We start from the raw sequence: 27773 nt of genomic DNA on the forward strand, positions 1-27773 counted from the left end.
CTAAGGGGATGGTTAAAACTCTTGATGATGATTCCCCTTATGCATATAAAATTGTATGTAAATTGGTTGAATTTTATAAAAAATTTTTTTTATATTACTTATTGAATTGTAGAGGAGTTTCAAGATTAGCGAAGTTTAAATCCTTGACTTAAAGGAATTCCGGCTTTGATTTTTTTAAAAAATAATGGTTATGATTTTGATCCTTATAAATTATGGATTTAGTTGCAGGTCTCTTATAAAAGAAATTGTCCTACTCATTAAAATTTTACTCAAAAGGCTTGGCACTTTAAAGGTTTATGATAAGGCCCCAGTCTCTTACATTTTGCTTGAAAGAATTTTTCGGGCATGTCATTTTTATATGTCTATTTTTTTTCCAATGTCAATAATGATACTTATACCTTTCATATGGCTATCTGTTTTTACAACAACATATCCATATTGAGCATTTCTAATTTTATCAGATTATATCATAAATAAATTGTTTATTAATTTTATTTGATTTAATATATAATCTTAATAATATTATTAATTTAATATTTATTTAGACAGCTCCTAAAATACAAAGAAATACGCACACGCTATTTATTTTCTGATAATATTAATCAAAATATTAGCTTGAAATTTAAAAATATATAAAAATATTAATGTCCGGATTGGCCTATTATAATTTAATGAAAAAATAAATTTGCGGTGCCCTGCCTGATATCTTCTATATAAATTGTTCGGCCTGAAAATGATTAATGTACAAATTTCCCAGCCCTTTATTATTTTTTTCAAAGAATTTCCATACTCGTCCTGTTATTTTTTTTTAAATTTCTTGAGCCACGTTCTGATCTTGAAAATTTAAATTTTGTAGGTTTCTTATTTCGATTATTTTGCACCTGTCCAACTCCGTGCCAGTTAGCCTTAAAAAACCCGATACTTCTTCAATTTGAACCAAAATTTATATCCTAAGTGAACACATATAGGCTATACACGCTTCACAAACTCGATGATATTTATATATTTATTCTAAAATTATATAATGCAGTGGTGATCAAACCATAAATATGTTATACATATAAAAACTGAATTATTGGTTAATAGTTTTAACATTTCATTCATTCACAAAATTTTTATTTGGATTCCCCGAATCGACATTTCTCAGATCCTCTTATTATTCATTCAATATGACTTCAATTGAAGAATTATTAAATCTCTTTTTGAGTACTGACAACGACACTAGAAATAAAGCGGAAGTTATTTTCATTATTAATTTTACTTTACTGCTTATTTAGGAGGCATATGAAAAGCTTTCAAATAACGATAAGGTTGCACAACTGTTATATATATGCCAAGAATGTAATAAGGCATATGAGGTTATTAATTACTGCCACAACATTTAAAAAAATACATTTTAGATTAGAAAATTAGGTGCAGTTCTTTTAAGAAGACTCTTGGGCAATGTCAATGATGAAGTATATGATAAACTTTCTGAAGAACTTAAACAACTTTTGAAATCTACATTATTGTTTATAATGAAAAAAGAAATGGATGAATCTATGAAAAAGAAAATTTGTGATATAATTTCAGAAACTGCAAGATATTCAATAGGTATAAATATAACTCTTTTTTAAAAATATACTATTTTTTATTAGATGACAATGGTGATAACAATTGGCCAGAGATTTTGCATTTCATGTTAGAAGCAGGAAATTTACCCCAATTGAAACAAAATTTCTATCAAATATTAGCTTCATTTCCTTCAATTTTTGGATCTGAGGAAAAAAAAAATTTGCCTTTCATAAAGCAAACAATTGTAAGTGGTCTTGCTGACGACCAAACTAAAGAAGTATATTATTCAGATATATGTATAGTTTTTAAAATATGTTAAAATTTTTAGACCTCCATTATAAAAAATTAATATAAGATAAAAAAAATTTTGTGTTTTATTTTATTATTATAAAATTGTTACTCCTGAATTTATCTAAAATCAATTCATTCTATATTTTAAATTAATATAATAGATGAAATTGTCAGCAGTCAAGGCCTATTCTGCATTCATAGTTGATAATGAAAAAGATTCTACAATTTTATCACAATTTTCTGATGTAATCCCAACTTTATTAAAGGTTAATTTGATAAATGATTTAAATTTTAAATATTATTATGAAATGCTATCTTAAAATTATATATGGAGTAACTTTATAAAATTAACATTCACCCTCCAATTGTTTAAAATAAATTTAACCTTTGCCTTCCCACTGGTTTTTAAATTTTTTTTTGCCCTATTTAACCCAGCCAACTCACCCTAAATGTCTTAAAATTATTTTAATGGTTGGTTTAGCTCTATTTATTTTATTTAATGGGTAATTCCATACCAAATTGATAATTTTTTGGCCCGACCTTTTTAATTTTGATAAAATTTTATATGCTCAGAGGATATCATTTGAAAGCACCGAATCCAAAATTTTAGCTTCCTAGTACTCATAGTTCCAGAGATATCAATGGTCAAAAGTGCCCAATATGACCTTTTTTCGAAAAATTAGATTTTTTGAAATTGAGATAAGTTAAAAAATAATGATTTTAAAAATATAAGTTATATGCCATTTTGTAACTCTATTAAAGGCCTTTTATTAAATATTAAGGATTTTTTTAAAATAATGTTGTGGTTTTTATTTACGTTAAATTTTAAACATAAAAATTCCAGGTGTTTTGCATTCCAAATTTTTTTGAATTTAATATTTTCTAACCTTATATTTATTCATAAAAAATTAAACTTGGGACAGCCATGGATATTACGATTTAAAAAATCAAAAAATAAATATTTTTTTCAAAAATAGATGGCGCTCCTTTAAAAAATAACGTGTTTTGTTATAATTATTATTTTTTTAAACTTTTTTTCATTTTTAAACATAAATAAAAAGATTTTCCAGCATTACTATCAGGAAAAAATATTATATAGATCGTTTGATAAGCTTACTTATTATTATTGCTATATTGATAACTTGTAAAAATTAGTTTTTATAATAAATGATTAAATTTCCTAAAAAGATAGTTAAGATTCCGATATCCTACAAGAAAATATAATAATTAATTGTTGAAAAATAAAAGCAAGTTTTCACCCACCTGAATATTAATTAATTTTTATTTTACAAATATTTTAATATTAATTATTTTTCTTCTTAAAATTATTTATAATGTATAAATATAAAATAAATGCGTAAATCCTTTTAAAGAATCTAAACACTTTAATTATAAAAAGAACATGCGTAAAGTTATGACGTGGATGACACAATATCCAAACATTGAGGCGGAACACTATATTTGTGATAAATGTCGTAAACGGTTATCACAAAAAAATATTGAAAATATAAATTCTGATAGTGAATATGTAAATAATAGCACAGCATCAACATCAATAGATAAAATCAATATAATTTTAAATGAAATTGGAATATCTCCTATTAAGAAAAAAAAAACTAACCGAAAAAAATATCCAAAAAAAGGTAGCAAAAATAACAAAAGCGATTACAGATATAATAATTAACAATCCAGAATCGGATACAAAAGATAATAATGATATACTCAATAACATGAAATTACAATATCCTAATTTATCTAAAAATAAAAAATATCAATTGCTGACCATTCTGCCTCCTAATTTGAGCATAAATAAAATAAAAACGACATTCAACGCTACATATCATATGGCATATAATTCCAAAATCATTTTAGAAGAAAAGGGGATTCTTTCAATTCCAAATCGAAAGTTTGCAAAATATCTCAATAAAAAAACAGTTGATATTGTTAAAAAAAATTTGCAGTGATGAAGTTAGTAGGGTATTACCAGGAAAAAAAGATTGCATATTATCATTGAAAAAGGGGAACGAGTGAACGCTCAAAAAAGGTTAGTTCTTAATAATTTGAAAGAATTATATAATCATTTTAAGGCGTGTAAATTAACAATTGGATTTTCGAAATTTGCTAGCTTAAGACCAAAAAATTGTATATTTGCAGGGGCTAGCGGAACACATAGTGTATGCGTTTGTAGCATACACCAGAATATTAAACATGATTTTAATCTATGAATTAGCAACATTAACTAAAAATGGTGAGGATACATTAACAACTTATAGAGATGTTATAGGCAGAATGATTTGCAATCCCCCGTTACCCACCTGTTATTTTGGTGTCTGCAACGAATGTCCTGGCTCGGCACTCTTGAAAGAACACATCAAAAAATTATTTATAAAAAATGATATAGCTCTTGTTACTTTTAATCAGTGGGTTTCGGTAGATAGAACAACTCTGGAGACTATTTCTCAATCTTCAGACGAATTTATGAATTATTTTTTCGATAAAATGAAAATTCTCATACGCCATTCATTTATTTGTGAACAACAAAGTTCATTTCACAATAACTTTAAAAATAGTTTAGAAAATAATCACTATCTAATTATTTGTGACTTTTCAGAAAATTATTCCTTTATTGTCCAAGACGAAGTTCAGGGTTATCATTGGACAACTTAGCAAGTTACGTTGCATCCATTCTCAATTTATTATAAATATGAGATCAAATAAACAATCTAAGTTTTGTGGTAATATCGGAATCCTTAATTCATAATACTGTTTCATTACATTTATTCCAATCGCATTTGATTCATTTTTTAAGAAATAAATTCGACACTCCACCAGAAAAAATTCACTAATTTTCTGATGGTTCAGCAGCGCAATATAAAAATAGGAAAAACTTCATCAATGTTTGCTACCATGAAATTGATTTTGGTGTTCAAACAGAATAGCATTTTTTTCCTACGGCACATGGTAAAAGTGCCTGCGACTGCATAGGCGGCACAGTAAAAAGGTTAGTTGCCAAGGCAAGCTTACAAAGAAATAATTACACCTTTACAATTTTATAAATATGCGGAGGAGCATATAAAAGGTATAAATTTTTCTTATGCCACTATACCAGTTTATGAAGAAGAAGAGATAAAGCTAAGTGAGAGATTTAGTTAATCTCTCTCAATACTCGGGACACAAAATGTTTCCGATTGGCTTAACTAAACTCAACACTAAACTATATTCTAATTCCCAGACATTTATTGTGGAGAATATATATCCACGTGAGGATCCTTTGATTGAGGATCTGTTAATCCATGAGATTAGAGGATATGTAACATGTGCATATGAAAACGATTGGTGGTTAGGATTTCTACAAGAAGTGAATGTAATTAGAGAGTAAAAATTAATTTTTATCACCCTAAAGAACCAGCAAATTCTTTTGTTTATCCAGCTGCACAAGATATCCTTTTCATACCAAAAAATAATATTTTAACAATAGTTAGCCCATCAACGGCTACTGGGCGTATATAATTTATCGCAAAACGAAATTATCATGGCGTCAAAAAAACTAAATTTAATGAAAAATCGAAAATAGGTAATATCTTTCATGAATTTTAATTTATATATTAAATTTTCAAAATTTATAAAATAATTTTTCGAAAATTAAAATTTTTTATAAAAAAAAATGATTATAACCGCATCTAAATAATCTCATTTCGTGATATTAATGCTGGAAAATCTTATTATTTATGTTTAAAAATGAAAAAAATAAATAATTATAACAAAACACGTTATTTTATAAAAGAGCGCCATCTATTTTTGAAAAAAATATTTTTTTGATTTTTTAAATCGTAATAACTAAAAAATCCATGGCTGTCCCAAGTTTAAATTATTTTTATTAATAAAGGTTAGAGAATGAAAATATTAAATTCAAAAAAATTTGGAAAGCGAAACACCTAGAATTTTTATGTATAAAATTTATAACGTAAATAAAAACCGCAACAATATTATTTCAAAAAAATCCTTAATATTTAATAAAAAGTCTTTAATAGAGTTACAAAATGACATATAACTTATATTTTTAAAATCATTATTTTTTAACTTATCTCAATTTCAAAAAATCTAATTTTTCGAAAAAAGGTCATTTTTGGCACTTTTGGCCATTGATATCTCTGGAACTATGAGTACTAGGAAGCTAAAATTTTGGATTCGATGCTTTCAAATGATATTCTCTCAGCATATAAAATTTTATCCAAATTTAAAGGGCCGAAAAGTTATCGATTTGGTGATACACCAAATCGATAACTTTTCGGCCCGACTTTTTTAATTTCGATAAAATTTTGTATGCTTAGAGAATATCTTTTGAAAGCATCGAATCCAAAATTTTAGCTTCCTAGTACTCATAGTTCCAGAGATATCAATGGTCAAATGTGCCAAAAATGACCTTTTTTCGAAAAATACGATTTTTTGAAATTGAGATAAGGTAAAAAAATGATGATTTTAAAAATATAAGTTATATGTCATTTTGTAACTCTATTAAAGGCCTTTTATTAAATATTAAAGATTTTTTTGAAATAATATTGTTGCGGTTTTTATTTACGTTATAAATTTTAAACATAAAAATTCCAGGTGTTTCGCTTTCCAAATTTTTTTGAATTTAATATTTTCTTATTCTCTAAACTTATATCTATTCATAAAAAAATTTAAACTTGGGACAGCCATGGGTTTTTTAGTTATTACGATTTAAAAAATCTAAAAATAAATATATTTTTCAAAAATAGATGGCGCTCCTTTATAAAACAACGTGTTTTGTTATAATTATTATTTTTTAAAACTTTTTTTCACTTTTAAACATAAATAATAAGATTTTCCAGCATTACTATCAGGAAAAAATATTATATAGATCGTTTGATAGGCTTACTTATTATTAGAGATTTGCAAAGTTAGGCCCGGCCCGGACTGGCTTTGTGCCTAATTCTATTTAAAATAATCGGATTCGGGCCGGGCTAATATTTTGAAAAAAATTTGGGCTGGGTCGGTTCGGACCTTGGAAACTTTTTTAAATATATATAAATTTATCAATTTTATATTGAATTTTTTATGTAAAATAAAAATATTTGATTTTATTTATTGAAACTAAACGACATATAACATATGTCTTTTATTTTGAGTAATTATAAAAATTAATTCCTATATTTAAATAAATTCGGGCCGGGCCGGGTAAAAAAAATTTCGGGCCGGGCTTGAAAAATTAGGCTCGATGCAGATCACTACTTATTATTATTGCTATATTGATAACTTGTAAATAGTTTTTATAATAAATGATTAAATTACCTAAAAAGATAGTTAAGATTCCGATATCTCATACAAGAAAATATAATAATTAATTGTTGAAAGATAAAAGCTAGTTTTCATGTACCTGCCCTAATATTAATTAATTTTTATTTTACAAATAATTTGATATTAATTATTTTTCTTCTTAAAATTATTTATAATGTATAAATATAAATGCGTAAATCCTTTTAAAGAATCTAAACACTTTAATTATAAAAAGAACCTGCGCAAAGTCATGACGTGGATGACACAATATCCAAACATTGAGGCGGAACATTATATTTGTGATAAATGCCGTAAAAGTTAATCTCAAATCGAAAATATAAATTCTGATAGTGAATATGTAAATAACAGCATCAACATCAATAGATAAAATCAATATAACTTTAAATGAAATAGGAATATCTCCTAAAAAACTAACCGAAAAAAATTATCCAAAAAAAAAGGCAGCAAAAATAACAAAAGCGATTACAGATATAATAATTAACAATCCAGATTCGGATACGAAAGATAATAATGATACTCAATAACATGAAATTACAATATCCCAATTTATCTAAAAATAAAAAATATCAATTGCTGACCATTCTGCCTCTAATTGGAGCGCAAATAAAATAAAAACGACATTCAACGCTACATATGGCATATAATTCCAAAATCATTTTAGAAGAAAAGGGGAGTCTTTCAACTCCAAATCGAAAGCCTGCAAAATATCTCAATCAAAAAACAGTTGATATTGTTTAAAAAAAATTTTGCATTGATAAAGTTAGTAGATATTATCAGGAAAAAAAGATTGCATATCTATCATTGAAAAGGGGGAACGAATGAACGCTCAAAAAAGGTTAGTTCTTAATAATTTGAAAGAATTATATAATCATTTTAAGGCGAGTAATTTAAACTTAATTGGATTTTCGAAATTTGCTAGCTTAAGACCAAAAAATTGTATATTAGCAGGGACTAGCGGAACACATAGTGTATGTTTGTAGCATACATCAGAATATTAAACTTATGATTTTAAGCTGTGAATTAGCAACATTGACTAAAAATGTTGAGGATACATTAACAACTTATAGAGATGTTATAGGCAGAATGATTTGCAATCCCCCGTTACCCACCTGTTATTTTGGTGACTGCAACGAATGTCAATATATCCACGTGAATATATTTGATTGAGATCTGATAATCGATGAGATTAGAAGATATGTAACATGTGCATATGAAAACGATTGGTGGTTAGGATTTGTACAAGAAGTGAATGTAATTAGAGATGAAGTAAAAAATAATTTTCTTCACCCTAAAGGACCAGCAAATTCTTTTGTTTATCCAGCTGCACAAAATATCCTTTTCATACCAAAAAATAATATTTTAACAATAGTTAGCCCATCAAGGGCTACTGGGCGTACATATAATTTTTCGCAAAACGAAATTTTCATGGCGTCAAAAAAAAAATTTAATGAAAAACCGAAAATAGACAGGTAATATCTTTCATGAATTTTAATTTATCCTATATATCTTAAAAATTTATAAAATAATTTTTCGAAAATTAAAATTTTTTACAAAAAAAAATGATTATAACCGCAGCCAAATAATCTCATTTCATGATATTAATGCTGGAAAATCTTATTATTTATGTTTAAAAGTGAAAAAAAGTTTTAAAAAATAATAATTATAACAAAACACGTTATTTTATAAAGGAGCGCCATCTATTTTTGAAAAAAATATTTATTTTTTGATTTTTTAAATCGTAATAACTAAAAAACCCATGGCTGTCCCAAGTTTAAATTTTTTTTATGAATAGATATAAGGTTAGAGAATAAGAAAATATTAAATTCAAAAAAATTTGGAAAGCGAAACACCTGGAATTTTAATGTTTAAAATTTATAACGTAAATAAAAACCGTAACAATGTTATTTCAAAAAAATCCTTAATATTTAATAAAAGGCCTTTAATAGAGTTACAAAATGACATATAACTTATATTTTTAAAATCATTATTTTTTACCTTATCTCAATTTCAAAAAATCGTATTTTTCGAAAAAAGGTCATTTTTGGCACTTTTGACCATTGATATTTCTGGAACTATGAGTACTAGGAAGCTAAAATTTTGGATTCGATGCTTTCAAATGATATTCTCTCAGCATACAAAATTTTATCGAAATTAAAAAGGTCGGGCCGAAAAGTTATCGATTTGGTATGGAATTACCCCCTAATGTATTTTTATTTAAACTTAAAATATCCAACATTATGAAATAAAAAAAAAATCTATTCTACTCATTTTGCAAAAAATTTTAAAAATTAATTAGCACATTGTTTTAAAAGCATTTTCTAACTTGCTCACCCACCCACCTAATGTTTATCTTTTAAAGCCCACCCATTGCAGACCTCTAGCTTGTTGTATAATATTTCTACTTGTGATGAAACATCATCCCATCCAAGATTAGTATTCAAGAGATTATTGATGGTCAACAGTTCTTAAATTGGGGCTGAAATTCATGGCTGCTGTGACCAGTTTTCTTATTAATATTTAAGTTTGCCCTGCTGTTCAATTCATATAATTTTTTTGTTTATTTTATTTTATGCTACTTTTCTGGAGTTATTTTAGTTTTTGTGAATTTTTTGTTTTTAACCAATTTTTACAATATATTATGAAAGCAAAAAGGTTGTCAAAAAGCCTACTTTTAAATTAAATATTTATCAGAGACCTGCAGGCCCAGCCTGGCCTGGGTAACTGGGCCATATTTTGATTTTTTAAATATACCAGGGCCTGAAATTTTTTAATTAAAATACCTGGGCCAGGCTTGAAATTTTTTTAAAAAAAATACCCAGGCCTGGCCATATATTTTAAATCGCCATTATAGCTTTAAAAATTAAAAATAAATATATATTTTAAAAAATCCTGGCCAGGCCTTAAATTATTTTGAAAAAAAATCTGTAAATGGCCCAGCCTGAAATTAGAAAGCCAGGGCCATACAAATGGTATCTCTGCAGATCTCTGATATATATTATTATTCATATTTGATATTTTTAATGTTATATTATTTTTAATAATATGATAAAACAAGAATTAAATTTAGTAAAAATATTTTTAAAATTACAAAAAAATTAAAAAATTGATCCTGGACCTATCTTTTTATTTAGGACCATGATCTGGTTCAGTTTTTTATTAGGATTGTCTTCTGATCCATAAGTATTGGTCCAAGCAAATCATAGACCAGACCATAGCTTTCATTATTTGGGGAGATGCAGCCAATATAAGGTCAGAGTTTATGGTATGGCCCTTTAAAAAAGACTGAAAAAGAATATTTTTTAACAATTTAAAATTATATATTTTTTTAATCAAGTTTTTATTTAAAAATAAATTATTTTTGAATTTTATTAATAAAAGTTATTTCTTTATAAATTTCATTGAATGGCTATTTATATTGAAAGTAAACATGTTTGGGAAACTATATTTTAGTTAAAAATTAAAATAAATAATGAATATATATAAATAAAAATGAAGTATATTATGATTTTGGGATGGAAAAGCTATTTTTTTTACCAAAGTTCTCATCTTTGGGATATTGATCCAGTAGAAGGATTAAAGAGAGGGCAGGCAGATGTTTGATCACCTCTCAATCTTAAAGATCATATGAGGAGTTTTTAGAGCACAATCATTTATTTGTTTTAAATTATGTAATTAACAATTATATAATTTTTTGTATTTTAAGATATAATATAAAGTAGATTCTTGCATCAACCCATTTTTTAGGCCCAATCTGATGCGAGAAATAAATTACAAATATCTTGCCCAACTAATTTAATTTTAATATTCTTTTCTATTATGATTTAATTTCCAAAATTTTATATTAGAAATTGGTTTTGAATTGATAAATTTTTATTTGTTGAACTGTTGAATAATAAAATTGTTTTTGAAATAGTAGAGCAATTGAAATTGAAAGAAACTAAAAAGAAACTTTTGGTAATCTTTTGAAAAAAATATTCATTAAAGTATTAGGAAAACAAAATATTTACAAATCTGGTCCAAAATAAGTTTTAAAGTTAAGGCCCAGATTTGAATGCGTTCAAAAGAATGTCTACTTAAGTCTGACCAACCCAAGTTTGGTTGGATTGAACTGTTAAATTTAGAGTTGTTAACCCGAATTAGGGCCAGAAATTTAAAACTCTATATAGCGAAAATTTTGATGAGAGTAACTTTAGCCAATTTTCTAAAAGAGATACCCCGGGCTTGATGGGTTGCCCACAAAGCGGTCTGTCTTTGGTCTCAAAATGTCTAACAAAACAATTTTAAACTTCGAATCCTAAAATGAAGATCATTAATCTCAAAAATAATTCACTGTTCTAAAATTGTAAAAATAATAAATATATATTTTTCAAAAATTAGTACATAAATTGAAGTATGCAGGAGTCAAATGTTGAGGCCCTATCCATATTTGAAAATTCTTTCCCCTTTTCAAGTCTGGCTAAAAAAATTATAAAGAAAATATATAATTTTCCAGATATTTTTTAAAATCTTGTCATTTAAAATTTTTAAATAATTTTGTCTGATCGGGTCTATATTTAAATAAAATTGATCCAATTCGATATTTTTATTGTTTTTGATTATTTTATGATTGTATATATTAGTGATGGGCCTAATTTTTCAACCGAAATTTTTTTAAAAAAGTTTTGCCAACCTGGCCCGCACCCGAAATTTATTTAAAAAAAATTTACCTGCCCGACCAGGCCCAAATTTATTTAAATATAGAAATTAATTTTTATAAATACTTAAAATAAAAGACATATGTTATATAGCATTTAGTTTCAATAAATTAAATCAAAAATTTTTATTTTACATAAATTCAATATAAAATTGATAAATTTAGATATATTTAATAAAATTTCCAAGGTCCGATCCGACCCGGCCCAAATTTTTTTTCAAAATATTAGGCCCGGCCCGAACCCGATTATTTAACTTTGTAGATCTCTAATATATATTATTATATAATTTTTTTTTATTTTATAAATAATTCATAATAATAAATTAATGAAAGAAACTAAAATACAATTTATTTGTTGTAATGTTTAAAATAATAGTTAAAAATTTTACGCTATTTTTTTAAAAAAATTGTCTTTAACAAGAAAATGATTTAAAAATATCTAACGAGTCACATTCAGCTAGTGTTTATGAACGTTTATTGCCTTTTTTAGGAACCTCCTTAACTAATGGGGAAGTGGTATTTATTTGAACTTATTTATTATTTTAAAATTTAAATTCAAAAATATAATAACTTGTTTACATTTAGATTATAGCCGATGATCATTTGAAAGCTATCAATGACTCACAAATTGAGGATGACATTTTTGATGACGAAGAGGAATCCTTCTTGAAAAACATTGTAGAAATATGTGATTCTGTACCCAAAATTCTAAGACCTTATTTAACCCCTCTTTTAGAACTTTGCACTAAAGTTTGATTTTGATTTATCTTATATATATATATATATGCATATATATATATATATTTAAAACTTATTGTTTTATATCAGATTATATCTACTCCAAATATGTCTGACGAGATTAAATTACTAGCCTTAGAATGTATTGTGTCTTTAGCCGAAAATGGGGCTCCAATGTTTAGAAAATTTTTAAATCATCATACCAACTTCCTACAAACATTGAGTACACATTTTTCATTTATTCATTTAATTATGTTATTAATATACATATACACACTAGATACATGCAAAAGTATGCTTAGTTTCAGGCTAGGCTTATATTTTTTTATTTGCTGACTCGGTTTTAATTTTTTCCCAAAGATTTATTTTGAATCCCATTTTTAGCTGCTAAATAACGTTTTAAAGCTTAATATAAAAGATAGTATTTATATGTAACATTTCTCATTGTAATTAATTATAAGTAAAGTAATATTGCCTTGATCCATTATCATAAAAAAATGTGTTTTATATACAAATCCCACCTTGATAAGCTTGATCTTATTTTGCATATTAAAAACCTGCATGCCCCGGGTTTTTCAAATCATTTTTTTGCCGAAATCCAGGCTTAGGCCGGTGGATGCGTACCTCTCCAAATTAATAACTGAACTTTAACGGTTAGAGAAATAATATCTCATGCTTCCTTCATAGATCTTCATAGGCAACTTTTTTTAGTTACTTAGTTGTTTTTTTATAGAAACATGTGACTTTTTTCTTGCCACCTAGATTGAAAAGGGAAGCTATATGACTAAAAGAGTTATATATATTTTGGCAATATTAATTTACGAAAATTTAAATGGCCAATGTATTGTATAATTTATAGTACCCACGATTTTGACTCTTATGGCCCAACTTTCGGATGATACTGAAGCTTGGTCCAAAAAATTGAGCGACGATATTCCTATAGAACCAACTGAATCTAACTCACAAACCTCAAATGGGCAACCCGAACTTGACGACGAGGATTTTGAGGACAACGAGATTTGCACCGAGGCGGAAACGGCACTGGACAGGCTAGCCTGCGCCCTGGCAGGGAAAACGTTTCTGCCACACGTTTTGAATTGTGTGGCTACCATGCTTAATAGCCGTATACTCAATATATTTCATTATATGTTCTTTTTAAATTTTATATATCTGGTAAATTTAATCTCTTCAGAAATTCATTATATATTCTCGCTCTGTTATTATAGTATTCTAACTCCACATTTGGTCAAACTTTAACTAGGATCACAATTCCATTTATACCAAAAAAAAGAATTTACTCAAGGTTATTTTTTAAATAATGTTAGGTATATCCTATTTAAAATAAAGTTCATATTTTAATATCCTATTTTTTAACATATTGATATTGCTCATATAATATATGTAGGTCATTAACATTTTTATTTCATAATATATAAACTATTAATGTATTGTATTTAAATTTAAAAATTCGAGATATAAAAATATAACTTATCGATTTAAATCATCGTATTTGTTCTCAACGCAATTATTTGTGATTTTAAAAGATGAATATGTTCATATATAAAAAAATTTAATAATAAAAATAGAAAATTGGAAGGAAAGACATGCATCATTAATGGCTCTGGGGGCGGTTGGTGAAGGATGTCATAAATATATGGAAACATTATTGGGTACCATCGTCGATGGCATCATAATCTATCTTAATGATGCGGTAAATTTAGTTATCATATTAATATAGGAAATATAGATTGTGCCACGTGAAACCATTGTATAAGTAATTGGTCAATCTTTCCCTTTTACTTATAGGGTTATATTTGAGGTTTGACGATGGAAAGAGGAGGCTTCCTCCTCTAAACGTGAAATTATACTTTCTTTAATGATAAATTCGTTTAATAAGAGGAAAACATTAAATATTGTAAATAAATTCTGCCATGCCAAAAAATATAAGGAAGTTACCCATTTTTTTTTGTACAATATTTTTTGGGTTTGGCATTATGCGAATATATTATGTTTAAAATTTTTATTTATAGTTAAATGAACCTGTCTTATATTGAATGACGCTCCTCCAGTAGCGTAAAATATACCACATAAATATTGAACATTGTTTTTTAAATATCAAAATCCGTTGTGAGTTTCATTGTCCCAAAGTGGGGCTAGCTCAAAATCATTTTTGTTATACCAGAAATGCATCTATACTAGAGATCGGCAAAGCATGGCCCATTAATAATTTTAAGTTACATGGCCCATAAATTCTTCGCCTACCAGCCCATTAAGCTTTTTGTCCGAATTTTCCAGCCAACTATTTTTTCCCCCAATATCAATGAAGAGGCTCTTATATTTTCTATCTATTTCTACACCAGCCTTTTTATAAATCAATAGGTTTGATATCTGTACGGTGTATTTATAATTAAATCATTTCACGAATAACTTGTTTAAACCTTAAAATACAAAGAAACAAACATCGTAATATTTTTTTTGAATACTATTTATTAATGAAAATATTAGCCTTGAAATTCAAAAAAATCTCAAAATGGCTGGCCTATTAAAATTTTAAAAATCAGAGATTCGCAACGCTCTGTTTGATTTTTTTATATATGGATTGCTCAGCTTGGTCCGAAAGTTTTTTATGTATGGGTGCCTGGCCTGTTGATTTATTTAAAAAAAATATTCTCTGACCGTTTGGTTGGGCTTTGCAGATCTCCGATAAATATATATACTCAATTTTTTTAAACATATTTTCTTAAAGAGAATCTATAAGGCTACAAAATATATAACTAACTTATACATTTAAACGAAATATATATCGAGTAATTTAAAATTCTTAAAACCACATATTGGAATTCGAGAGCCCATAATTCCGGTTTGAGCTAGAGCTTTAAAAATTTATATATATATAAATAGGGTCCAAATCATTGATCGATTTGAAATAGATACAAATTTCAGCACAGATTATGCTCAAGCTGTACTTTTTAAAATTCTTAATTGAGCTTTGTAAATTTTGATGTTTTATATTTTTGAATAGCATCCTAGGGTACGATACGCAGCATGTAATGCTATCGGACAAATGGCCTCCGATTTTGCCCCATTATTTGAAAAGAAATTTCACGCCAAGGTATATTACATTAAATGACATTGTTTTTTCCCTAGCCTTTAAAATAAAACATAAAAATTTCTATATTTATTTTAAAAGACACCATGCCCTCTACTCGATTTTATCACTATATTTTTTTTATATGGATTCTTTTTTTATTGTAAAAGAGGGTAAAAGAGATCTTAAAAGATAAGATTTATATAAAAAATTGAGAATTGAAACATGATAAAAATCAAACGATTTTATTTTTTTACTTTTTAAGATAATTCCAGGCCTTACAAAGGTATTGGAAGACGTTCAAAATCCAAAGGTGCAATCTCATTCAGCAGCAGCCCTAGTTAATTTTTGCGAAGAATGTCCCCAAAATATTATTATACAATATTTGCAACTTTTACTCGACAAATGCGAGATTGTCTTCACTCAAAATACCAAAGATTTGTTCGATAATCCAGCTATCAATCAACAATCTATAGTATAATTTACTATAATTTTTTACATATTATTCAGCACATCAAATCTTTTTTTAAAAAACAGCCCATAAATTACGATTGCAATTGGGATCTGCAAACGGGATATTATACATATTTTTTATTATTTGGGATGAGGTGGGTAGAAAAAGTATTATTTTTCGGATTTGGAAAATGAAAATCACGCGTTCAACGTTAACCTTCAAAAAATGGGACATGTTAACTGTTGTGTTTGGGGCCACGACCGCGAGCGGTTCTACCGGGGGATATGGGTTGGGATCGGCAGAATTCCTGGGACCGGGTTTTTCTGGTAGGTTGACGTTGGGACCGGTTTTGTCATCATCCAGAGTAATTTAACTTTATTGTTAAAATGTTACAATTTACAAAATAATTAAAAACTACGCACAATAAATTTTCATAAAAGAAATGTATTTTAAATTTTACAAAAAAAAATATTTAATGGTCCAGAAAAAGGTATTTTTCCAACCTTTATAATTTTTGCAAACAAAGAGAAAAAAAGGTTGTTATATAATCGCGATACAGTCATTCTTGAAACTGGTTAGAACCAGTTTCAAATGCAATATAAAAATAAGGTATAATATCAATTTCATAACAAAAAAAAAGGAAGATGGGAAAACAAAAGAAGCAAGTAGAAAACAAAAACGTAAAGAGAAGAAATAAGTTATACGGGACAAGTGGGGAGATAGAACATAACATTAACGTTCGTTCAAAACCTTATGATTAAATTTTTTTTAAAATTTTTATTTCATATTTAATTTATTATAAATAAATTAATGGTTTATATTTTCTAATTCAACATATTAGCCATGTTTAAAATTAATAGTTTTATTTTGATATATATGTATATATATATTTACAATAAATATAACAGTGAATAATGAGTTTCTTATTAATTTTCGATATATAAAAACTTATATATCATATAAAATTTAATTATTTATAAAATGTATAAATTTATAATACTTTGAATTGTGTGAATATAAAACCCTTGATAAAATTTAAAAATAATAGTGATTAAATTTTATTTTCAAAGAATCACACTAAAAATAAATAAATCCTAAAAGTTATTATTGAAAGTGAGCAACAAAAATATTGAAAGGGCACGGAAACGACAAACGGATAATAAAATGTAAAACGACCTGACAAATATTACGCAGGCGGACAACAAAGAAATGAGTGCTTCACTTATTATAAAATTTAAATATTGAAAACAAAAAAATTTATAATTTCCCGAAAAATATAATATATTATAAAAAAATATATCAATTTCCAATTATATTTTTAAAAAATTTTTTTTTATCAAAAATAATTAATCGCACTTCTTCACATAAACGAAAATACAAACGGAATATACATTTTTAACCTATTATAACATGTCCTCTAAAAAAAACACCAACACACCTAAATGACTATAAATGAATCGTCTGTCCCCAATAGGAGGTCCTCCAGGTCATCTGTTAGCCCCTCAGCTGTTTTTCCCGCTAAACTATCCTCAGTTTCCGCCACAACCGTCGTCCTCTGAATCGACACCATCGGCATCACCACTCTTTCTCTTCCAGTTTCGTTCCCGATCTAAGCTCCTCTTTGACACAACATATAGTCGGATACATCACCTTTTTCCCATTTCACAGCATAATATGTGAGTTTCTTCATCTGGGAAACGGAATGTGGTTCTCCACCACCAGGCGAGCTTTTGATGCCTCTCTTCCCCTTCTGGAGACGCCTCGTTATATAGCCCACACCACCGCACCCATGGCAGGTGACCGTCATATGGATCCTTCTATGTCACTAATCTTTCTTGCCCATTGAGCAATTGAAGTTTAAAGATGGAAACATAATATACAAGATCAGTTCTACCATTATGGAATCAAATTCGGTGGACATTCGCAGTTCTACAGGCGTCTTATGGGAGGATTCAGGAAACTCTGTTGGTTGACATGCATGATCACATTGGGATTTGGGAGTGAGCAATGGGCGAGAAAGATTAGTGCCCAATAGTAGGATTCATATGACGGTTACCTGTTGTGGGCGCGGTGTTGTAGACCAAGGAGGAGAGGGATTTCTCGACTGGTGGTGGTGGACCACATTCCGGTTTCCCGGTGGAGAGACTTTCATGTTATGCAAAGGAATGGGACAATGGTGATGTCTCTGGCCACAGGTTATGTCAGAGAGGAGCTTAGATCAGGGGCTGAACGTAAGTCCAATGCCAGGGATCATATGGTGAGAGATACGAATCTGGATCCAGCTAGAAGAGAAAGAGTTGTGGTGGCTATTCCGGGGGCAATATATGCAGAGTACGGAGAATCCCTAGGTGGGAGAGTGGACAGCCAAGACGCTTATGGATGATCTGGAGGACATTGGGGCAAGATTGAGGCGATTCTTTATGGTCAATTTGGTATGTTGATGGTTTTTTTAGAGGGGACATGTCATTATAGGTTAATGATGTATATTTTTGTGTTTTTGTTGAAGGATGATTAATTATTTTTATTATTTCTGTCCTAATATTATTTTATTTTTTCGCGGAAATAATATTTTATTTGTGCACATTTCTTTGTTGTCCGTCTGTATAATATATGTCAGGTCGTTTTGCAATTTATTATTCGTTTGTCGTTTCCGTGCCCTTCCAATTCGTGATCTGCATTGGGCCTAATTTTTCAAACCTGGCCTGGCCCGAAATTTTTTTAAGAAAGTTTTGCTGGCCCGAGCCCGAGATTTTTTTAAAAAGTTTTGCCGGCCAGACCCTGCCCGAATTTATTTAATATATAAATTAATTTTTTTAATTACTCAAAATAAAAGACATGTTATATGGCACCTTGTTTCTATAACTAAAATATTTTTATTTTACATAAAAAATTTAATATAAAATTGATAAATTTAGATATATTTAAAAAAATTCCAAGGCCCGACCCGGCCCGATTTTTATTAGGCCTAGCCCGAAGCTCGTTCAGGCCGGGTCTACTTTTGCAGATCTCTACTTTCAATATTCTTGTTGCTCACTTTCAATATTTATTTATTATAAAATTTCCACAACAAAATTTTCCGCGAAAAAAGAAAATATATTATCAACATAAAAGAAAATATATCAATTTCCAATATATTTCTTTTTTAAAATTTTTATCTTAGCAAAATAATATTCGGACAAAAATATTTATACATCCTTCAACAAAAACGAAAATACAAACAAAATATTCATTTTTAACCAATTATGACAATATTAACTATTTTATATCTAAATATATAATATTTAATGATTTTTACTTTATGTATCTATTATAATAATCATAATAATTTAGTAAGCCTATGAAATACAACAAGCTAAAATTATTAATAGGCTAATTATAGTTATACAATTAAATTTTTTTTTAAAATTAGAACTTGGACATTTTTAAACTGATATACTTTTAGGGCACATTTTACATTTGGTAATGTTATAATAAGTTCTTTAGATAGAGGTTGCTTATGATGCAAAATCGCTCAATTTTAGCCAATTTTTTAAAACTGGTGCAGCTTCGACATTTCGCTAAAAGATGTACAACTCTTTGTGCCATCTATGAGTAAAAAATTTTTTTTAAAAATCGGATTTTGCATTATTATAAAATATAATTTATTTTTATGGAAGTGGAATTCAAATTCAACTAATTTCTTATCTTGGTACATGTTGATGTAATTCAAAATCAGATGATGATGAATTAACATCCATGCTTATGCTTATCTATAAAGTATAAATAATATTCAAATTAATAAACTTAACTTAAACCCAGGGATGCTCACGACCATGGACGTTAAGAGAATCGGTTATGGATGGAGGAATATCGGGTTACCCTAGTAAAGATAACTTCCGTTGGTGTTTAGTTTTAGGGTGCTAGCTGCTTCAATTATGGCTTTTTTTAAAAAATAACAAACCAATTTAAGCAATGATAAACTTTTCCATCCATCCATATTGTATATATTTATATTTTATGATGACAATTTAAAACAATTTTATAAAAAATTGCGAAATCAATTAAAATAATCATATTTCTACATTATCTATAGAACAAAAATGTAATTCAATTTGCGAACGCTAAGAAAAAAATATTGGAACAAATAACTACAGCCATAGCCTCTATTGCAGACGCCGCGAAATTATCATTCATTCCGTTCTACTCCAAATTCGTGCCTTGCCTGAAATTTATAATCCAACATACCACCGATTCTATCGTATACATAATTTTTATATAAATATAAACAATATAATATTTTTTTTGGTCTTAATTTTCTTTTACTATAAAGGTAAGAAGAGATTTGTGAATAGTTTGACTAGTTGACTAGGCTTCATTGCTTTATTTTTATTAAGTCATCCTTAGACAAAATTCTTTGACTTTTGATCTGGTCCTAGACCAATCTAATACCATGATTAAGAATTTGCATATATTAAGGCTGTGCTTATTATAAATATCGAATCGGCACCGATATTTAGTGTCTTCAAACAATATCGGATCGGGTCGATATTTTTTAAAAATTTGATCCTATATTTTTATTGTTTAGTTATTTTATAATTTTAATTTATAATTAAGGATTTTTTTATTTGATAAATAGTTTTATAATAATAAATTAATGAAAGGAACTAAAATACAATTTATTTGTTGTATAGTTTAAAAAAATAGTTTAAACTTTTCACTATTTTTTTAAATATTATCTTCAACAAGAAAATGATTTTAAAATATCTAACGAGTCACATTCAGTTAGTGTTATTAAAAACTCGATTTAGCTAATTTTTATAAACGGTTAACTCGAGATTTTGCCCAAAAGTAAATTACTCAAGCTTATTAATTTTGCCTACAGATGGCAGAAAGTTTGCACTTCTATTGGCCAAATTTTGAGGCTTAAGTATTAATATTTTGGCTAAAATCGTTTTATCCTCTTTATTTTAAATCGGCTAAATAGCTGTTTACTAACACTACATTTCACCCATAAGCATTGCAAATATTAAATAAGATGGTTAACTGAAAATAAAATCAAAACACACATAATCACTCGTGAAAGTTAGTTGGTTTCTTTTTAAAATATAAAATTTGGATATTTTTATGAAATTTGTTTTCAAAGATGGATGATAAATAAAATATAAATCACCGGGCCTAAAATAATAAGAAATTTTTAAAAAAAAATCCAGGTCAGGCCGTGCAAATGGTACCTCTGCATGTCTGATATAAACATAGGATAGGGATTGGATATTTAGTAATATCGATAGATAGGATTGATAAAAAATGGATCTACACAGTTCTATAAATATTATTTAAATTAAAATGGTCTGTGATAATATTCATATATTTAATATTTAGTAATATGCTTATATAGTCAAAATTATTTAAATGCATCCACCAACCTGTAGATTTTCAGGATACATTTTAAAAAAATGAGAAGTTAAATACTGGTCTTGGATTGATCTTGTTATTTAAAATCGTAGTGTGGGTCAGTCCTTTTTTTATGAGCAGCAACCCATTCCCATCTTTGATTTTATGGTTCAGACTAAAGACCGGATCGTTAACTCCACCCGTACCCTAATAAAATAATAACAAAATAGTTAAATCTAGAAAAATAAAAGGTTAATGCGCAAATATTAATAAATACTTAAATCAAAATATACCCTAATAATTTAATTGTCAGTGAAATTGAAATAAAATGACGATTAAAGAGACATTTAATCTATATACAATCTTTCTAAATGGTCATACTTCATCATCATAAATAATTATTTTAGAGATGATTCGTAAATTATTAATATAAAATCGTTTATCGTTTTCCATTTAGCTCTTTTATATGTGATTATTAAAACAGTGGTTATCTTTAAAAAAATGGAATAATCTGGATATGGATTTTAAAAATGCTAAAGTGGCAAAATATTATACACCAAATTTAATTATTGAAGTTAAATTAAACAAGTAAAGTTTAACATTTAAAAAAAAACTAATTCATAGCAACAAACTCCCAACGAAATGTCCGGAAAACGTCATTCTATGACATTTAGTTTGCTAAGAGGCAAAGCCATCGAATGTTTAACTCTGATAGGCATGGCGGTGGGTAGGGAAACCTTTCTACCCGATTCTCACGATATAATGAAGCTCCTCCTTCCTTTACAAACGGGCCAACTTAAAATTGCCGATGATGATCCACAGGTTAGTTAAAAAAAATTCTATAAACCTTACTTTTATGTATGCCTATTGAGACTCTTATCTAGTGCGTAGTACTGACACCTATTTATATCATTTTTTATATTAAAAATAACAGCTGTCATATCTAATATCAGCATGGGCTCGGATGTGCTCAATCATGGGTCCAGAGTTTGTACAGTATCTTCCAATTGTTATGGGACCTGTCATTCAAACTGCTTCTTACAAACCCGAAGTGGCTTTTGTCGATTGTAGAATTTATATTATTTCTTACTTTATATTATATATTTATTCACTTCTAAAGATTTTTACAGTATTTGGGCTGGGAACACATTATTTTAAGATTTCAAATATTTGAGAAATTTCTCTTTTAAATAATATAATTTACAAAAATTTAATTTTTATGGGTTATTTAATAAAAAATAAATTTAAATGAGATATTTATAGGCCTAGAGAAAATAATATATAACCAAATTTTAAATAAAATGTAATTATAAATTCCTTCTTATTATGTAATTAATTGATATCAAATAGTTATGGTTGGGAAAATAAAAAATAATTCATTTTTTTCTTGGAATTTTAATTTTTGGTTTTGAATTATATAAAAATATAGAATGATTGTTAATTTTATTTAAACGAAAAAAATTTAAACTTTAAGCTGAAACAGCGAAAGAAGTCAATACGAATGACTGGCAGTTCGTAAATATCGGTGAAGGAGGTCAAAATTTCGGCTTGAAGACGACCGGGTTGGATGATAAAGCGACAGCTTGTCAAATGCTGGTCTGTTATGCTCGAGAACTAAAGCACAATTTTTCCCCCATTTACGTTCAACAAACTCTCTCCATCATGATACCCATGCTCAAATTTTATTTCCATGATGATATCCTTTTTTATGCCATTATTAGCAATTTTTTGCTAATAATATTATTTAATCTATCAAAAATATTTATATTTTAGCATTATTGGATATTTTATCACTCAATTTTAGCTCCAAATTTAAATGAAGAATTTTTTTAAACTTAACTCGATTTTTAAAAACGTGTTAGAACAGCTGCCTCTGAAAGCTTTCCTTATTTATTAGAATGTGCCAAGGGTAAAGATGCCGCATTTGTTTTAGAAGTTTGGAATAGCATACGCCCGGAATTGATTAAAGCTATAGATAATGAACCCGAAAATGAAGTTTTGGCCGAACACATCAATAGTTTGGCTCAGGTATTATTAACTCTATAAATCAGGGAGGTTCAAGTTTAGGTCCAGATAAGCATAATAATATTCATTCCGTTTGAACCTTTAAAAACCGGGGTTTTTCATCTTTTAAAATTCTAAAAAATAAAATTGAACCATATATAATTAAAATATCTTTGAGATTCTCTTATCTCAAATTTTAGCTATGAAGAGTAAGAATATATTTTTTAACTGAGAACACTTATATATGCTAACTTGGGTAGCTGGCATTTGTCAAATAGCAATAAACAAAATATCTGAAAATATATGATAAAGGTTTTGAATTTTTTAATTCAGTTTAGTAAATAATAACGGTTAATACCGGTTAATACCGGTTTTACGGTTCAGGTTCGATTTGTATCTGTTATAAATTTATCGAAAAAAATATCTTTTTCTTATGACCATTAAATCTCAATATAGATGATCCTTATGTTCGAGGACCGAATAATGCTGGCTATAAACTGAGTTATAGTAAATTTAGTTTTCAAAATATTTCACAAATAGATATGAATTAAAATGCAATTTTTTAGACTAATTAACTATCTTATATAGACAAAAGCAGTTTAAGTTGGCAGATATTAGAATTAGTTCTTGACGAGTTACGTTTGAAGCCTCTTTCATGTAATTTTATTATAAAATATAGAGAGTAGTAAGTAACCAACTCATTCTTTATGTAACTCATGTGACTAGAAATTTTAAACAAATTTAATCTTGTTATTATTAAGTGTATAGATTTATTGGGAAATGGTTGCGTAAACTCTGAAATACCGGAAATTATGAGGATACTCGAGAAATTGTTCAAGATTCATATTGAAAAAGAACAAGAAAGATTGGGTAAATTTTTAACCTAGCATTAAAATATAAAATGTATATATTTTTCTTTCTTTTTTAATGTGGGAAAAAAAAATAAAGACAAGAAAAATGATGAGGATTATGACGAATTGGTTGAAGAGGATTTATGTATGGAAGGAGACGAAAACAATTATATATTGAGTAAAATGTGCGATTTGATTCATTCGTTTTACAAGGCGTACGGACCGATATTTAATCCCACCTTCGTGGCCGTTATCTTACCACATGCCCTTAATTTATTGGTTTGAAATAATACAAAATTATTTTATTTATTTTTTTATATCAATAATCTAAATTCAAAGTTTTATCATTTTTGATGTTATATAAATTAATATTTAATCGAAAATTTTTTTCCTAGTTCAAATTCTACTTTAAATTTGGTATTTTACGACCTTTACCACAGGCTTGCAAATCTATCTGGGTAAATGACGTGCCTTGCTCATAGTAACTTAAGAGGCTATGTGAAATAATTAATCTTACTGATAATTTTAACAGCATCCTATATTAAAGAAATTATTAATGGTGTAATGTAATATTAATTACTTTATTTTTATATTTGCTAACATATTAAAGTAGGGGTATCTATCCATATAAACAGTTGATAATTAAAAAGAAATAAAAGATATATTTTTTTTGTAACGCTTTTTATATATTTTTTTAGAAAGTTGGACGACCGTGGTCAGATCACCAGTGGGGAATTTGTATTATTGACGATTTTATTGAATTCGCGGGCCCGGTAATTATTTATTTCAATGTAATCAATAGAAGTTTTACCGAATTTTGAGGCAGATCGAATTTACCGATAGCAGCTGAACCAATTCTTAATATTAACACTATGGAAAAATGTGTTTATATAATGGAATAAACGAAATATTAAAGCCTATCCGATATTTTAATAAAATTGGCACACCACTAATAAGCATATTTGGGTAATGGCTAAAAATAAGCGAATTCTCTTTAATTTACAGGACAATGCCTAAAGGTTTAGCTATATTTTGAAGAAAGAAACTCAGAGGCTATAACTGTTTACAAAATAGAACTATTTCCAAACTATAATAATCTGATTATTAGCTAAAAATTATATTTTTGTAAAAATGATTATTAGTCCTTATATAATTTCAAGAATTTGCAAAAATATGAAATAGAATTATATTAGATATGAATTATAAAAGTTTTTTTTTAAATTCTAAAATATAATTTAAAATATGATTATTAGGAATCCTTCCAATACAAAGACTCGTTTTTACCCTATTTAGTAAGTTTTATTTCGGATGATAGCTCAGAAGTCAGACAAGCCGCAGTTTATGGAATAGGTATGATGGCTCAAAATAATCCACAAATTTATCGCTCGATTTGTTTAGGTATATTATTACTCGATTTTAAGCAAAATATTTTTATCACAAAAATTTTTTTGTACATAACCCTTAGCCCACGATAAATTTCAATTTTTAGATATATTTTTTCTTAAATGGAATAAATGGGTTTTATTATAGTAGTAATTTATGTCATGTCGATCATTTCTCACTCCGGCAGTCAATTTTAAATTTTGCATAATGATAAAACATTAAATCCAAAATTTTAAATATCCTGACAGGCTTATTAAAATTTTACGAAAAATCAAATTTACGAGGCTCTGACTGATTTTTTATTTGTAATTATCCTGCCCAGCCCGAATTTTAATGCACAAATTTTCATATCTGGCCCTTTATAATTATTTGCCAGGTATGGCCCCTTATAATTTTTTAGAAAATTTTCCAGGCCCACAGGCAGAACTAAGTATATCTAATGTAATATACCTTAAATTTATTTGTTAATATATGAAATAATAAAACAACCTTTTTTTTCCTTTTATATAATGATGTGATTCAAAAAAATAAATAACATCCGGTAAAGATTCTACTTCAGCTTTAAGAGATATATTTCAAAAAACTTGAAATTTTACATCAACTGGGAAACATAGTTTAAAAAAAACTTAAATATTTTTAAATTCTGAAAAGTTACTTTTTTATGAATTATCAAAACGAGGCTGGATCTTAGAAATTGATAAAATGTTAGGATATATATAAATTTGCTAAGATTCCATTGCTGTCTTGGTTTCATTATTTATTAAACTATGAGTATATATTTCAAATTTTTAAATAAAAAGCTATAAATTACTTGAAATTTTCTGAAGAAAATTTATAAAAAAAACAAGATGAACTCAATTAACAAATATTTTAATATTACCCACCTTTTGCTCTGTTTAAAAAAACTCCTACACCTTTATTAGAAGCGTCCACAACCAATAGGGTTAGGGTTTTCTCTAGAAAAATAAAATTAAGGATATTTTTTGAATCTATAAAGATTTAATTGAGATATCATTAAATATGTTAATAGATTTTTTAAATATAAAATACGATTTTATTAACCCTTATAGCTTAAAGATACTTGACTTTTTACTAATTTAAAAAAAGAATAAATATTTTAAAAAGCGGAATATTTTTAGCCTGTTTTATCAAATTTTTCATCGTTAAATTAGGTTGCGAATTTTTTTTATTAATTTTAACTTTAAGAGTTATTGCCGCTTCTCAGACAACTAATAACTCATCCAGATTCAAGGGCGATTGAAAACATACACGCTACCGAAAACGCCATATCCGCGTTCACTAAAATTTGCAAATTTATTGTATCAACAAATCCACAAGATATGACAATGCTAAATGAAATGATCCATGAATGGTTTGGTTGGCTTCCTGTTAGTGAGGACGTTGAGGAGGCTCAACATATATACTCCTATTTTTGCGATTTAATTGAAAGGTTAGATTATAAATTAGTTTATATACTATGGGCAGTAATTAAAAGTATATTTTTAACAAATGCTTCTTCAACTACGCAAATATTTTTATGCAAAAATATTATAATTAAGTAATAATCCGATAGTCCTTGGCCAGAACAATTCCAACATACCAAAAATAGTTAACATAATCGCCGAAGCTTTTAATAAAGGTGTTGTGGATGTCAAAGATCTAGCTGGAATCAGAATGCGAAATATTCTACGACAATTACAAGTTTAATATACTAAAATTCGATGTTATTTATATTTATGTGTGTAGAACAACATCGATTTCTTCAGGCATTGTATAAGCTTATTAGATTCTCCACAGCAAAATATATTAGAGAAAATATTGACTCAATAATTATATTTATATATTTATTTAATTTTTTGGAAAAAAATCTTATTGCATGTATATTCTACATTTTTTTTAAATATTTTGTATTGTAAATAAAATCACCACGCGTTTTATAACCTTATATTTAAGTTCTACACAAATAGCGATGCGATTATAATAAAAAACGGAAAAATTTGTTCAGATGCTGAAATCAGGGTTTGGAAC

At 27.4% G+C, this 27773-nt stretch overlaps 1 protein-coding gene across 1 annotated transcript; it reads left to right on the top strand.

Annotated features, from left to right (window-relative positions):
- The first annotated feature begins 1099 nt into the window (after positions 1-1099).
- Positions 1100-27712, top strand: LOC135922180 (importin-5-like). The gene is made up of 23 exons (XM_065456632.1): positions 1100-1238; positions 1278-1358; positions 1401-1593; positions 1638-1831; positions 2007-2111; positions 12443-12607; positions 12686-12818; positions 13455-13718; positions 14182-14306; positions 15618-15707; positions 15949-16158; positions 20210-20374; positions 22132-22329; positions 22442-22574; positions 22982-23203; positions 23363-23535; positions 24273-24381; positions 24460-24641; positions 25061-25135; positions 25616-25760; positions 26952-27195; positions 27305-27446; positions 27492-27712. Exons 1-23 carry the CDS (start codon positions 1170-1172, stop codon positions 27573-27575), a joined length of 3501 nt encoding a protein of 1166 aa, XP_065312704.1. The 5' UTR covers positions 1100-1169; the 3' UTR covers positions 27576-27712.
- Positions 27713-27773: the final 61 nt, after the last annotated feature.

The sequence above is a fragment of the Gordionus sp. m RMFG-2023 genome, chromosome 1 (genome assembly GCF_954871325.1).
Source record: "Gordionus sp. m RMFG-2023 chromosome 1, tfGorSpeb1-WG-v2, whole genome shotgun sequence".
Taxonomy (NCBI): domain Eukaryota; kingdom Metazoa; phylum Nematomorpha; class Gordioida; order Chordodea; family Parachordodidae; genus Gordionus; species Gordionus sp. m RMFG-2023.

Coding starts and splice junctions, on each gene's coding strand:
- LOC135922180 (XM_065456632.1), top strand. CDS start 1,170: ATGACTTCAATTGAAGAATTATTAAATCTCTTTTTGAGTACTGACAAC. Junction 1,594..1,637: donor AACTGCAAGATATTCAATAG/GTATAAATATAA, acceptor ATTTTTTATTAG/ATGACAATGGTGATAACAAT. Junction 1,832..2,006: donor CTGACGACCAAACTAAAGAA/GTATATTATTCA, acceptor TTAATATAATAG/ATGAAATTGTCAGCAGTCAA.